This window comes from Bombus vosnesenskii, unplaced genomic scaffold (assembly GCF_011952255.1).
Source record: "Bombus vosnesenskii isolate JDL3184/JDL3185 unplaced genomic scaffold, Bvos_JDL3184-5_v1.1 scf7180000013883, whole genome shotgun sequence".
NCBI lineage: Eukaryota > Metazoa > Arthropoda > Insecta > Hymenoptera > Apidae > Bombus > Bombus vosnesenskii.
Window position 1 is genome coordinate 1,715,284 of NW_022883264.1, and position 16,443 is coordinate 1,731,726.

The window sequence follows — 16,443 nt, forward strand, 5'->3', positions numbered from 1 at the left end:
AAGACCAAGTATTAATTTTATGAATTAAAAAATCGAAACATTATAATCATTAATTTCCATAAAAAAAAATCTGCGATACCACCAATAATTTCTAAAATTATTATTTTGAATTAAAAGTGATTTTAAAAAAGGAAACTTGATAAGACAAACAAAATAATTAATTGACTCTTGAATGAATCAATAAAATTATATAGCTTACCAACACCAAGTACTAATTTTATAAATTAAAAAATCGAAACATTATAATCATTAACTTCCATAAAAAAAAATCTGCGATACCACCAATAATTTCTAAAATTATTATTTTGATTTAAAGGTGATTTTAAAAAAGAAAACTTGATAAGACAAACAAAATAATTAATTGACTCTTGAATGAATCAATAAAATTATATAGCTTACCAACACCAAGTACTAATTTTATGAATTAAAAAACCGAAACATTATAATCATTAACTTCCATAAAAAAAAATCTGCGATACCACCAATAATTTCTAAAATTATTATTTTGAATTAAAAGCGATTTTAAAGAGGGAAACTTAAATTTTTGTAATTCCTCCATGGAATCTCTTCCACTATAAGATATATATACAATCCTGACACAACAAATTGCAATCTGGCGTAACGTATACTTTGCGAACTTTCATGTTTCGGGGATCAGCGATCAGAAGATTGACAGGCTACATTATTCTCAACGAAATGGAAACTCCATGTTCGTGCACGACTATAAAATATGGAATATTCTCTTACCAGAATCCTGTTGCTGAGCGTATCCAGCTATATCTATTGGTTGGCCGTTTATGACAAGATCCCTCATGCAACCGACGTAACCCTGTCTCAAGGCACCTGTCCATAGTACTGGAGGGACTGTTAGGGGTGCAAATGGAGCGCCCACACCGCCGATATACAGCAATCCATCGAGATCTAATTGCGTGGAATCGCCTGAAACACGAAACGTTACGCTGTTATTCGTTTAATTTATCAGCGAGGAAATTTTAATTATAAATGGCGTACATTTATTTTATAATTTGTTACACGAGCATATTTAAACGTAAATCTTTCACGATGAAATATTCCCTGTAAAAAGCAATTTATAAATATGTAGCTACTCTTAAGCAACGAAACGATAAAGTTACTGCAGCGGATTATAAATAATATCAACCTGGCAATATTTATCCTGACCGAGGAGAATCAATTTTTCTTCCAAACGCAATTTTGTTCAACTTTCTACAACTTCTCAATCTTTCGTGCTCCTCTTTCGAAAATAGCTCGAGTCTTTCGAAAAAGATTTCTTCACACTTTTGCACTCTGACTACTGCTCACACATGCTACACTGTCAGAGTACACGTGACACTGTCAAACCACAAAAACTGAATTAAAGAAATTACGTTACCTATTTACATTGCAAATAGGTCCAGTCTCATACAACCGGTTTATTAATAAATAAACAGTATTCTTAAAAATCACCTGCTCCTATTGCTCTTACACGAGAATATTTCTCCTCAAGTTACGTAATATTGCGTCAAATATAAATAAATAATTGTAAAGAAATTTGCTTCTTTTACTGTTTGTTACGGGAAAACAAAGCTGGAAATTGTCGAGCGTGCACGTGCGCGTTAATTAACCGTTTCTTCCCTTCGCTGCTCGTTTTTCCAATTTCTAATCGGACATCGTGAGCGATATAAACGGAACGTATCGGTGACAAATGTAAAACGGTGCGTGATGAATCGACGCGTTCACGTAGTGCGTAATTCATACGCGTTCGTTCTTTCACGATCGGTGTTCGACCCGTGACGCGTGAAATTCGTTACCAATATATCCTTCGAAAGTTTGCGTGATGTATGTGACAGTGTGTCATCGTTTGTACGGATTTTTATTTCATTTTTTTTTTCTCCCTCAAGGCAAATATTTTTACAACGCACGTTGTTGTGTAGTGCGAAGTAACAGCGCTCGTAACAATTATAAATAGTTTAGTCGACGTGATATAAAATCCAATGTTACAACAATCGAACAGAAGCTTGAAAATATATCTCGTTTTCAATATCATGACCATTCTCGATGTAACACATAAATGCTGATATACATAATATTTAATTATATTTCATTACATATAAATATTAATTCGGCCGAATAAGATATTCGATTAAATTTTTATCCGGACAATTTCTTATTCGAACAAATCCCACGGGATATTTGTTCGTTACTGAGGAATAAAATTTCATTCTTAATTTTTATTCGTTGCCTGCTGTTAAAATAGAAGTTCGCCTAACGCCGATCATATCAAGAAAATCGTAAACTCACGGTGTAAAGTGGCCACTGATATTCTAAAACGATTAAAAGAAAGGATTAAAAAGAAGAAGACATTACGACCAATTGCCCTTCTTATTATTCGAATCTCAGGTGGCTGCTATAAAGTGGAGCACTTCGTAGCACTTTCCACTTAGGTCTCAGTCGAAAATTTCGCCTTAATCCAGACCATGCTGCTCTACTTTATCACACATAATCTCCCTTACGAAACATCTCTACGTTCTAGTAATTATCCTCGTTATCTGCCATTTACGATCCTCTCATTACGCACTCAAGCAGCGAAAACGCGCCATCTCCCAGACGAGGTTGTTGGAAAGGGCTCGAACTATGCCTAATTGTTCTGCCTGACGCTCACGATCCCCGCGTTCAATCCTGCGTTAATTAAACGCCGATGAAATTATTTTACTTGCGATACTTTTATTTCATTAAGGAAAAATTTATCTTTCTTTTGTTTCATATGTTTTATTGTTAGTTGAAAGCTACGCATCTTCGAAGCTACGATTCTTGGAAGGCTTAGTGGCCAGCAACCGAGGAGCAGTGGTCGTCATTTGTGGAAACGGCTTGAGAATATTTATACAGGTTCATTAAAAACTCACGAGCTGCGCTTAAGTTCCATTATCCTCTGGTCGGTTATTTTTCTTTCTTTACTGCACCGTTCGAAACTAGGAGTTCCCTGTCTCGTGAAAAAGAAGAAGAAGAAGAAGAAAAAAAAAAGAAAACTGGAGGAAGAAAGTTCACTGACTCTCGAACCAGCAGTGAGACTATAAAAATAATATGGTTATGGAGTAATTGGATTTTCTTGGTAAACATAGGTAGATGTGAATTTTGTTGCCTTGTAAATTATATTTGGGAAGGGATTTTTATTTTCAATTTGCATTTGGATATTAATCTGTATTTTGTATTTGATTAATTTCGGTTACGTATTTGATGAACTTGTTTGTATTATAAAAGCAGATTAAGAAGAGCTTTTCATATTATTGATGATAATTGGCATTGAAATGATTTGTTGAATAAAGTGATTTACATACATAGAACATGAATAGCAAGCAACAGATGAGAAACTATACATGTAAAAACAAGAAAAGCATTTGGATATTAATCTGTATTTTGTATTATAAAACCAGATTAAGAAGAGCTTTTCATATTACTGATGATAATTAGCATTGAAATAATTTGTTGAATGAAGTGATTTACACACATAGAACATGAATAGCAACAGATGAGAAACTATACATGTAAAAACAAGAAAAAGCATTTGGATATTAATCTGTATTTTGTACTATAAAACCAGATTAAGAAGAGCTTTTCATATTACTGATGATAATTAGCATTGAAATAATTTGTTGAATGAAGTGATTTACATACATAGAACATGAATAGCAACAGATGAGGAACTATACATGTAAAAACAAGAAAAAGCATTTGGATATTAATCTGTATTTTGTACTATAAAACCAGATTAAGAAGAGCTTTTCATATTATTGATGATAATTAGCATTGAAATAATTTGTTGAATAAAGTGATTTACATACATAGAACATGAATAGCAACAGATGAGAAACTATACATGTAAAAACAAGAAAAAGCATTTGGATATTAATCTGTATTTTGTATTATAAAACCAGATTAAGAAGAGCTTTTCATATTACTGATGATAATTAGCATTGAAATAATTTGTTGAATGAAGTGATTTACACACATAGAACATGAATAGCAAGCAACAGATGAGAAACTATACATGTAAAAACAAGAAAAGCATTTGGATATTAATCTGTATTTTGTATTATAAAACCAGATTAAGAAGAGCTTTTCATATTACTGATGATAATTAGCATTGAAATAATTTGTTGAATAAAGTGATTTACATACATAGAACATGAATAGCGACAGATGAGGAACTATACATGTAAAAACAAGAAAAAGCATTTGAATATTAATCTGTACTTTGTACTATAAAACCAGATTAAGAAGAGCTTTTCATATTATTGATGAATAATTGAAATGTTGAATAAAGTGATTTACATACATAGAACATGAATAGCAACAGATGAGAAACTATACATGTAAAAACAAGAAAAAGCATTTGGATATTAATCTGTACTTTGTATTTGATTAATTTGTTTATATTATAAAACCAGATTAAGAAGAGCTTTTCATATTATTGATAATAATTGACATTGAAATAATTTGTTGAATGAAGTGATTTACATACATAGAACATGAATAGCAACAGATGAGAAACTATACATGTAAAAACAAGAAACAGCATTTGGATATTAATCTGTACTTTGTATTTGATTAATTTGTTTGTATTTTAAAATCGGATTAAGAAGAGCTTTTCATATTATTGATAATAATTGACATTGAAATAATTTGTTGAATGAAGTGATTTACATACATAGAACATGAATAGCAACAGATGAGAAACTTTACATGTAAAAACAAGAAAAAGCATTTGGATATTAATTTGTACTTTGTATTTGATTAATTTGTTTGTATTTTAAAATCGGATTAAGAAGAGCTTTTTATATTATTGATAATAATTGACATTGAAATAATTTGTTGAAGAATGTGATTTACATACATAGAACATGAATAGCAACAGATGAGAAACTATACATGTAAAAACAAGAAAGCATTTGGATATTAATCTGTACTTTGTATTTGATTAATTTGTTTGTATTTTAAAATCGGATTAAGAAGAGCTTTTCATATTATTGATAATAATTGACATTGAAATAATTTGTTGAATAATGTGATTTACATACATAGAACATGAATAGCAACAGATGAGAGACTATACATATAAAAAGAGGAAAAAGATTTCCTTATTCATGGGATGCGTTAAATTTTACAACTAATTGATATTGTGTTTTAAAATATTGGAGTTCTTGAAATTACTATCAATTTTCAATTATTTTTTTCATTTTACAAGAGTTTCGTATTCAGATCTGCCCACAAAGTATGCTCGATTGTTGTTTTTCTGTAGCCATACGTAGATACATTTTGGAATTAATTTAGGTCTCAAGTATGAACATTTTTAGTGGCTGTATAGTAGAATATATCGCAGAGAACCTGCTTTAAAATTTTTATTATTTTGTACATGTTCATAAGCTTTGCTGAATTGAGGCGGTGCTACAGGAAAATATCGTTGAAATTAACATTTATACGAGTTAAGCCCCCTTCAAGGTAATAATTAGAACATTAAAAAGCTGCTTGAGGAACGCTTTAATTATTGTACTCTTGATTCATGAATATCTCAAAAATATTTCATTGCAACTTTGCTTTCACAATAACAGTAATTATACATTTGCATATTAAACGTGCAAACGCTTCTATCTTTGGCCTTAAATTTTTATATCTGCAAAATAAATTCCTCTACGTCCTAAGTCTAAGTTTCTTGCCAACATTTTATGTCTTCGCAATATATGATCAACGCCAGTTTACTAATCGCGCACTTTAACTTTATGCAAATTACCTTCATCGCGTTACATATGCATACGGCTAAATTTAGTAATTTTTTAATAAAATAATATTAAACACTCTATTGCTCTACGTAACTTGGCTCCTCGTCTTAAAACCAAAACCTTCTTGTTACGTCGCCTTTCTTCCGGACGAAATTCCAATGTTTCTTAAATTTGCAAGAAGCTTCGATATCTTTGCCTGGGTTAATCGAGTCCGATAAACGTGGCATCTGCAACAACTCGTGCGCTTAAACTCTGTACAAAAGGACGATCGAAATAGTACACGTTACACGACATGGAATTCGGAAGAGAAATGTGGAGAGAACGTTACACGGACGAATCTTATTTTCTTGGCCAGACGATAAGATGGAGAGAAAAATGAATATGAGAGGAGAGAAATACCGAAAGACGCGGAAGCACGGAAGAGAGGAAATTGCAGTCGACCAAGGAGGATGAGTGCTCCCTCGTTGAAAATTGTTACCGCCGACAAGCGTGTAAGAGCTCGGCGATGAATCGAGCTGACTGAAGCGAAGAATTTCGGCCGGTGATCATAATTTGCCAGATCAAATTTATACCGTGCTACTTTATTCTACGCGGTAGATCACCGGTGGCCGATTGTTCAATTACGTCAACCGCGTGTCTGCTGCGGATATGTACGGCGAATAACTATACACTCGGCAATATTTTCACATTATCGATCGTCCACATGAATTTCCTCGAAAACAAAAGGCGGTTTGAAAAGGTCCACGGCCAACGATCCACTTTAGATTATTTTATGGAGAATTTTACGAGACTGCCTGATGAAAATGCGATTACAAATATTACGCAAACGCTGGTCCACCGTCTTCGTACGAGATAAAAATTAGAAAAACGAAAGATACATATAACAGCGTGGTACTTGTTGAACAGGGAAAATTCGAACAGGCGAGCTGAGATGACTTACTCGCACGTTCAATTATTGCAACCTGGCCACGCATTATAATATTGCAACCTGGCCACGCATTATAATATTGCAAATCTGTATGAATAAGCGTCACGTGATCAGCAAATTTCCAATCCAATGTTCTTTTTCTGCCACTTGCGTTAATATCTAAGGACACCGGGTGCAACCACGTTCGACGCGACGATCGTGTAAAAATAAAAATAACAGATACAAAGACAAGCGAAAGTTAAAGTGCAAACTAAAAACGAAAATCGCGAGACGAACGTGGATGCGCAGAGTGAACGACGTTCGGGACACGCGTGAACTTCTGAACGTGTCTGAACGCTCGCTTATCGTCTCCAAACTGGTTTCCGCGATTCTCCGGATACGTATGGGTTTCTTTTTTTTTTTTGAGAAGATTCTTCTCTTGAGAAGATTATTCTATTGGCTTAACCGTAATCGCGCTTTAAATCCTGGTGATTCATGTTTTACAGATTACGCTGCTTTCAACGCGAATAACGCCGCCGACCATTTAATTCAGTTGCGCCTTTGAGGTTTTAGCATCAGAACGAGATAAAGGATTTCCCAGTGTTTCTTTCGTTCCAAGTAAATCGCTTCGTGCTTAAATGCTTTCCATCTCTTTGTACACTTAAAGGGATTTTGATTTATCGAGATTGAAATCGCACAGTCGTGTCGCGCTGGTTCAAGTGGTTCTTCTCTGCGATTTGCAATTTTTTTTCTTTGCTAATGTATTATATTCTGTGTTAACCAGTTGGCTATTTTTCACGAGAATAGTCGTCATGAAGAAATGCCGATATTTTGTGGCCCTCTCAGTAATAAAATTAGAAAATAAGACAGTCGTTTCGTTAATTCTGTATTAGCTTAATTCTATGTTATAATCACACGTATTCTTTGTTTGACGAGTATACTCGTCGCTTACTCTTCTATTTTTCACGAGAATAGTCGTCGTGTAGAAATGCCAATATTTTGTGGCCCTCTCAGTAATAAAATTAGAAAATAAGACAGTCGTTTCGTTAATTCTGTATTAGCTTAATTCTATGTTATAATCACACGTGTTCTTTGTTTGACGAGTATACTCGTCGCTTACTCTTCTATTTTTCACGAGAATAGTCGTCGTGAAGAAATGCCGATATTTTGTGGCCCTCTCAGTAATAAAATTAGAAAATAAGACAGTCGTTTCGTTAATTCTGTATTAACTTAATTCTGTGTTATGATCACACGACGAGTATACTCGTCGCTTACTTTTCGCCACAAATCTTAGGTACACGCTTTTCAAGGTTTTCAAAGATGTAATAACCAACTGGTTAAAAGTATTTGAGATGTTTTTACTTTAATTTCTGGTTTCAGTTGCATTCTGGTTATAGTTGCATTCATTTTACAATTCCTAGAAAGATTCTCTGTCTTAAAAATCTTGGTGCGCGTAACTATAACATAAATTCAAGTTATTTGAAATTTGTAAAGCGGTCCAGCAGCAGACACTGTTTCATTCTTTGATGATCTATCAAATCATTCAACGCTGCTGTTAAATACTCGCGTGTCAGAAGCTAGCGGTTCGTTTTCATTTTCAATCGCACTACATTAAAATTCTCTCGCTTAATCATAGAGCGATATTAAAATGAGCAATTCAACACGATGACGCGTCTATTGCGTTCTTCTCTCGTCGTGTTCATCCGCGACGATTGAAACGCCGCAACAGACGAGGTATAATCGGTTCTTGATAAGATGTTTGTGGGGAAAGGAAATTGTCAGAGTGGACAGCAATTGGAATCGTAGGCTAAGCTTAATTGCGAAGGCTTAAGCCGGTTGCGTCGGGGTTTTTCGCGTGTTACGAGCGCAGTTGGCCCGCAGCAAGCGTTCACACTCGAAGAATTCGCGCAAACTCGTCCCAGGCGAGGCGACGAAGCACAGTTTTGAGGCTGAAATTGCTAAAGGGTCGGTTCTCAAAGGGGAATTTCACGGACAAATTAACTGGCCGTGTAATTCCAGCGACCACCAACAGCTTCGTGAAACTTGCGCTACCGTTCATTCTAGATAAATACACAATTCGACCCAAGTTGTGAATTTCTTTCGGTTAACGCTAACACCACGAACACGCTCCAATATTCAGCTGTATTCGAGATTAGCGAGCGACAGTTTACCAAACTTTTCATACTCCAGATAGCAGCGCGTTTGCTGTTCGCTGTACAATTTCTCTTCCTCGTTTTGCATTATTTTAATCAGTTAGCTGTTTTCGACGAGTATACTCGTCATACGTACGAAGTAGCTACAATTTGCTGTTTGAATTTCAATTTGGTGATCGCAGTAAACTGCGTCAATAAAATGAAAAAGTGATACAGTCGTGTCGTTGCAACTCGATTCCTTAATTCGTTGCAATTTAATTAATAATAAAATAACAGAATAAAAGAAGCCACTGGGGATCGTTCGTGGTTGGAATTTTACGACACTCCGCCATCGTGTACACGTACGTGAAAAATCGGCGGGAAATTCGGCAAGACGACGGTGTGAGAATCAGGCCAAGACGGAAGTGGCTGGAGAGAGACCAGGAAGAACGTGATTCCAGCGGCGAGTGCCGGCTTCTATTATTCTGAGATATACAGGGTGTTTCCTACTTTTCCGGCAACATCGTAGGCGCATAATCTACAAATAAAACTAAGAAGAAAAAAAAATGGTGCGGAACAGCAGATTTAAAGCTGAACAATGCGGAAAGTCGATCGTCTTTACTCTGCCTGTACCTGCGCCACATTTCTTGTTCTCTGACTATTTACTGCAGTAGTTGGTTATCGTGTGAAGTATCGAGCGTCGTGTAGAAATGCCAAGATTATTTTCAAACGAGGAATACGCCGAATTATGTTTGTGCGTGGTATCTGCTGTACGAGAACACCAGCGTGTGTTTCCTGCAAGAAAAGTACCACATGGTTCAGTATTTGTTAACATCTATTCAGGCTAACACCTATTTACCTACAATTTTGTAACAAAGCGTTTACGAGCAAACTTCGTGTAACATTTTCTCCTTATTTTCACTTGTAGATCATACGATGTTGCGGGACGAGTAGAGAACACCCTGTATATTGAGCTGGGCGACAAAGAAGTCGATGAAGAATCCACCGCTGCGGCAATTCTCTCTTCCTTTTTGTTTATTTATCGGTTTAATAAAGCTCCGCCCGAAGCTATATCACAAAGTTCCCTATACTTCTCCGTTTGTTTGACTTTTTATCCTTTCCCCTATCCTGGCACCGGAGTTTTCAGAGTTATGAATAAATTCGCGATTAAATCTACCAGGAGTTTCTGATTGTCTTCTGCGCGGCTCAAGGAGATCCTTTATAATTCTCTCTTTGCATTTGGCGACGAGAAGTTAGATTAAATGAGAATTTGCCTATTGAAATTGCTATTGTTATTTCTTAGTTACTTGTTCGATTATATTCGACAACGTTGTACTGTATTTGGCGATATCAGGTTCGATCTGGATTGTCTTTGGAATTGCTCGAGCAGATTATTTACAATTTGCATTTTGCATTTGAAGGTAAAATGTCAGATGAAATGGGAATTTGTCATAAGTAAGATTATTGTCTTTTGAACGACTCAAGAACATCCTTTTTGGCCTTGGCGATGAGGAGCTACACAGGTTCGATCTGGATTGTATTTGGAATTGCTCGAGCAGATTATTTACAATTTTCATTTAGCATTTGAGCGTAAAATGTCAGATGAAATGGGAATTTGTCATAAGTAAGAATATTGTCTTTTGAACGACTCAAGAACATCCTTTTTGGCCTTGGCGATGAGGAGCTACACAGGTTCGATCTGGATTGTCTGTGGAATTGCTCGAGCAGATTATTTACAATTTGCATTTTACATTTGAAGGTAAAATGTCAGATGAAATGGGAATTTGTCATAAGTAAGAATATTGTCTTTTGAACAACTTAAGAACATCCTTTGGAATCTTATCTTTGGCCTTGACGATGAGGAGCTACACAGGTTCGATCTGGATTGTATTTGGAATTGCTCGAGCAGATTATTTACAATTTTCATTTTGCATTTGAAGGTAAAATGTCAGATGAAATGGGAATTTGTCATAAGTAAGAATATTGTCTTTTGAACAACTTAAGAACATCCTTTGGAATCTTATCTTTGGCCTTGACGATGAGGAGCTACACAGGTTCGATCTGGATTGTCTTTGGAATTGCTCGAGCAGATTATTTATAATTTTCATTTTGCACTTGAAGGTAAAATGTCAGATGAAATGGGAATTTGTCATAAGTAAGATTATTGTCTTTTGAACGACTCAAGAACATCCTTTGGAATCTTATCTTTGGCCTTGACGATGAGGAGCTACACAGGTTCGATCTGGATTGTATTTGGAATTGCTCGAGCAGATTACTTACAATTTTCATTTTGCATTTGAAGGTAATATGTAAGATGATATGGGAATTTGTCGTAAGATTGTTATTGTTATTTCTTAGTTAGTTGGCGAATATATTCAGAAACATTGTATTTAGCAATGTAATAGGTTTGATGTAAATTGTCTTTTGAACGACTCAAGAAGATCCTTTAGAATCTTCTCTTTGGTCTTAGCGATCAGGAGCTACATTAGACGCGAATTTTTCATATTAACATAATTTATAATAATCCGAATTGATTCATTCCAATAGAAGATCGTTCAGAGAAGTGTTGGATTAAATGTGAAATTGAAATGTGATGCTTGTCGATTATCATTTAACAAGTTTCTAATTTACCATGGAATTCCCTCGGACAATTAAATTTTCTAAAATTTATTCTCCTACAAACGACATGTACCGCTTCTTCTCCGAGCTCCATAGAAGATATAAATCGAAGGGGCAAAGCGAAATCGGCATGTTCTATTTTATAACGAACCAGTGCAAGAACCTCTGTTCTTCTATTCACCAAGTTACTTCTATTCAAACATTCTTACAAAAACGAAAGCTTATTAAATCTCAATGAAACCGAAATTAAACTATACCTTTATCAAGTTATTTAAAATCTTTAAAACCGGTCCAGCAGCAGTCACCGTTTCATTCTTTGATGATCTGTTTCTCCAAATCGTTGAACGCTCCTGTGTTAAATACTCGCATCTCAGAAGCTAGCCGGTTCGTTGTCATTTCCAATCGCATTATATTAAAATTCTCTCGCCTAATCATAGAACGATATTAAAAACTATACACCAAGAAAAAAAAGAAGATTTTCCAAGAACAATAACCATTACGAATTACCATAAATGTCCAGCCATCGTAGTTTAAACGACCAGATCTAAACGACTGGAGCCTGAGCTCTAAATTTCGCTCGATTAATCGTGATCGTCAGGAGCGTAGTACCGAGGTAGCGAATAAAAGCGAGCGACTTTCTAAAAAGACAGATCTAACGAAGGGTAACTACTAAGCGGTAATAAAACCAGAGGATCGTAGAAAAAGGCAAGAGCGCAAGATTTATTACGTTCCACGCATGGAACGGTTAGCTGCACCTGCAGATAAGTGTCCTCGAGCGTGTAACTCTGAATTATGAGTGGCTTGCTTCTCGATCCCGCGCATTTTTACCCTCCTTCGTCGTTTATTTCGTCGACCGACCGGATTTACAGTTCCGCCTGTAGTCCGTAGATTAGACGATAAACGCCATACATCCTGACGAACGAGTGGGAAAATTTAACAAAAAAAAAAAAAGAAGAAAAGAAAAAAAAGAAAGAAGAGTCAAGAAAAAGAAGACAAAGATTCTGTCTGCTTACCTGGTGTACGGAATTCGACGATGGAACCGTCGACGGTGACGCGTCCGTCTCTTTCGACTCGGCGAAGTGCCACGTCGTGCCACGTGCCGTCGTCGATTCGTTGTTTCGACGATTTCACCTTCACCGGTCCGCTTCCGAGGTCAGCGTGCAGGTACAGATGACCATTGAAGATCTCGAAGGCGAAGAGATCTTGCTGCAAAAAGGAAACGACGTTTTATTTTTATCTTGTTCGAAGATGGTATCCCAGTGGGGGTAGCCATCCACATGTTACATTACTATATCACTAAGCTATAATATTTTACCAAATGTCCTACTGGACAAATTGTAAAATGTAAATAAATAAATAAGAAAAAAAACTTTTACCATCGGTGGGTAAAATCGCGACTTTACAACTTTCGCGAAGCTTTCAACGTTTCTAAATATATTGAGATAATTTTCTGGCTGCACTGGGTTAAATGCGTAGTAGAGATACTTGTATGCGGGTGTCAGTGTGCGGAGGTATGCGTGTGCGCGGCGTCTCGAAAACAGACGAATGTAAACTGTTCAGTCGAAGAACTAGTCGCAAGTGTGTATCGATGAATATCTTAGCAATCGTCAATAAAACAAATATATAACTATTCTAATATTAATCCTAAGTATAAATTTAGCGTTCCTGTAACATTATTTCGGCTTCAAAGATCCACAATCCTCAACAAAATAATCAAACTACCCGCGAACGAGTGAACGTACAAAGTGCACGCGCTACTGTCTCTTCGTTTTTCCTAAACGATTCTCATCTCTTTCCCAAGTTTGTCGAATTTTTATATTTCCTGCTAAATAGCAGCACTAACTGTTAGTCGCAACAAGCGTGACAATCGAGCACGTGGACGTTCTTTGACGTTGAAAAAATGTCCCCAAGATACGCGCAGCTCTCTGGTCGCTGAAACCCGAGCAAGGGACGTGACCAAGGGACGAACGAGAAATTAAAGAAAAGAGGAATACGATCGAGCAAGCTCTTTTATTATTTATTTTCGCGACTAATAGCCATGTGTTAACGCGTGTATTTCCAAACAGAGAGTTAGTAATGTGCGTGACAGACACGAACGCGGACCGGCCAAGCATTTGTTCGCGGGATCCGGTGATTCCGCTAATGAGCAACTGGCGCTCTTAACGAGAACCCGGTTTTCGCAACTTTCCGATTTATTTCACGCCGTTGCGCGCTACGCAGCCGCGATTATTCGCGACGCTGACGCCAGCCCCGCGCTGCTCCTCTTTCGACGTTGAAATATAATTGTGGGAATTACGAGGCGGTATTGTTAAACCGAGATAACTGGCGGCTGCGAGGGAAACTCGGCTGCAGCGACGAAAATGCATTTCCTCTCGATCGTCGTTTGGCCGACTCGTGGCCCGGATCTGCCTCGCCTGTCTCTCGGTCTGTTCGTCGAACGCGCAGATTCTGCGATATACAGAGGATGTGCGACAACTCGCCAAGCTGATTCCTCGCGAACGAATAAGCGAAAAGCGTGGGACGAAGATTTTTCATGTGGTGGGGCTTCGTTTTTTAGAGCAACAATTTTGGAAATGGGGTTAGGTTGGGGTTAGGTACAGGTTTTCAGCTATTAGGTTGTCCGGAAAGTTTCTTTCTTTTACAGACACGTCTCTTCCAAGGCTGCATCTTTAACAAACGTGAAACTTAATCCGTCAAACTTTGTGATTTCTATCTTGACAGAAGAAAATGGATCATACTTAACTCGATGAAATAATATAAAACGGAGGATGTCGTGCATCCAACGTTATCGTTCCACGAAAAATCGGCAGACTCAGCATTAAATTATCGCCTTCTTCCTCCGCAGTTTTCGCATATGCATCTTACAAAATTCATTTCCCGATTGTTCGACGATTTTATCGAGTTTAATTAAGGATTCGATAATTTCACGTGAAATCGGTCGGACGTGGTTCGTCGTTCTGTTAACGAGGTGCTATCAGTGATTTTAATTACGTTCTCCCCGAATGATTCGTTTTAGGTTTTCGTTAATTAAATGTATTAGTAATTGAACGAATAATATCTGACGAAGAGTTTCGGTAATTCTATTCGGATATTTCACGAGACGTTTTGTACGTAGAACGTTCATCTTCGGATTAGCGAAAATAGAAGCTCAGTCGGTTGTCTATTTAGTTTTCCATCGCAAGCTGATACTATCGTTTATGCTATACACAGCCCAATGGAATTTTTATTCTACACAACGATGGAGCATTTGTTTTTACAACGATTGATTTAACAATAGCACGTGCGAGTTTTTTAATTAAAATATAATTCCTGAATATTTTGTGCATATAAACAACAAAGGGATGTTTATTATATCTTCGTTTATATGGCGCATAATTCGATGAAATTCGATGTACAATATTTTAACTAACAATTACCAAAGGCTCAAGTTTTCAAACGAAATGTTGCTATATAACAAAGCATTTTAAATCACGTCAACTAAATTGAACGAACGATACATTCCAAATTCCCACCATTTCTGTAAATTACGATTTATCAATGTAGAAATTCGTCTCTTACTTTGACAAACGATCGCAGGTTTTTCAACAGCGACGATGTAATTTGATTACGGTTCCGTATCGGTTCAGTCTTCCAGCAACAATTTTCCAAACAGTATTCTCCATTTGATCGGATAAAAAATGCATTTTCATCATGGCTGGTAATTCAATCGCCTGTCCTCTGCCATTTCATACAATTCCATTTCGTTATCACTTGCTTTCTCGCTCGAAAAGACATCGACTTTCAACCGATCGTCGTCTCCAACTTTCATTTACATTATCGTTCTTCCACATTCGTTTCTTTATTCTTCTCCCGCCGATCTTTCCCACTGGTATTTAACTCTTCCATCTCTTTTCGTTTCTTCGTCCTTGTTCCACTTCTTCTTAACTTGCAGTAGCTCGTATACGTTTTCAGATTGGCTTCGAGCTTCGCCAAGTTACACTCAGATGATCCAATCTCAACGCAGTGCTAACAGTAAATTTCAAAGTGTTTGGAATAACGCGGACGATTAAAAAATAAAATTCACGAAGAAGATTTTTCTTCCTCTGAAGCGGATTATTTTCCCAAGGACACTTTTATATATTTTCGCATATGTTTTTCACATATTTCCACGATATTTTCACAAAGCATATCTTTTTCACGAAAATTATTCTGTAGACTCGTAAAAACGCGTACGTATTTCTCGTTCAGCCGGCTGCTGAAGCGAGCAAAACTCTGATTAGAAGAAGACTAAAGAGACATTTCTCTTCATGTTCTGTATAGTAATTTCCCTGCCATTGACTACTGTTACGACCACTCGCGATCGCGAGGAAGCACGTCAACGAGAGTCGTAAATTCCCCTTACGATTAGATAATCGACGCCACGAAATGATCGATCCCCTATTTCGATTAGGATAATAGAGGTAGTTCACTTAAATATGACGCTGATATAACAAGTTCTAAATCACAGTTTATTCCAACAACTCTGTAAAGAAGATAGTTACGCTGGTGCACGTGTGTAAGTTAAGTAAGTGACTGATCTAAGGGTGGAAACCCGGTCAAAGGATGTCGACTGTTTGAAAGATGGAAAATCAGCCAAGTTCGGTGACGATGCTGTGGCGGAGGAAAGCCGAGGATGGGTGTGTCCAGCGCACGGGACCATCGGATTTGTCGATGACAATTTTGGCTAGGAGAGCGAGGGAAATAGGCTTCGTTGTTAATTGCTTATTTGCTATGGTGGTGGGCGAGGAAGAATGCTAACCGCCCTCGAGATAAAGTTGCTAGTGAGAGGCCTCGTACGTGAGAAAAGGCAACTTTCCCGCGTCAACCCGCGGTGGACGATAAACTTTAGAAAACAATTCAGTGAAAGAATATTTGTTCGGTCTGAAGGACCTTGACTAGAAAGTTCCTGAGATTTATGGAGGGTACTTGAGACCATCGAGGCTACGTAGTAAGGATCTGAAGACATCCGACTACCATCTTGTCCGCGGTATGTGGC

General features: G+C 36.9%; 1 protein-coding gene across 5 annotated transcripts in view; it reads right to left on the minus strand.

Annotated features, from left to right (window-relative positions):
- The window catches only part of LOC117239049 (neurexin-3-like), a 308,456-nt gene that overhangs the window by 134,841 nt on the left and 157,172 nt on the right, over nt 1–16,443 (minus strand). For all 5 annotated transcript variants that reach the window (XM_033504318.1, XM_033504315.1, XM_033504317.1 and 2 more), the window contains 2 exons: nt 12,443–12,635; nt 748–939 (listed from right to left, as the gene is read on the minus strand). In XM_033504318.1, the coding sequence (XP_033360209.1) occupies nt 748–939; nt 12,443–12,635 (385 nt within the window). The remainder of the gene's footprint in view (nt 1–747; nt 940–12,442; nt 12,636–16,443) is intronic.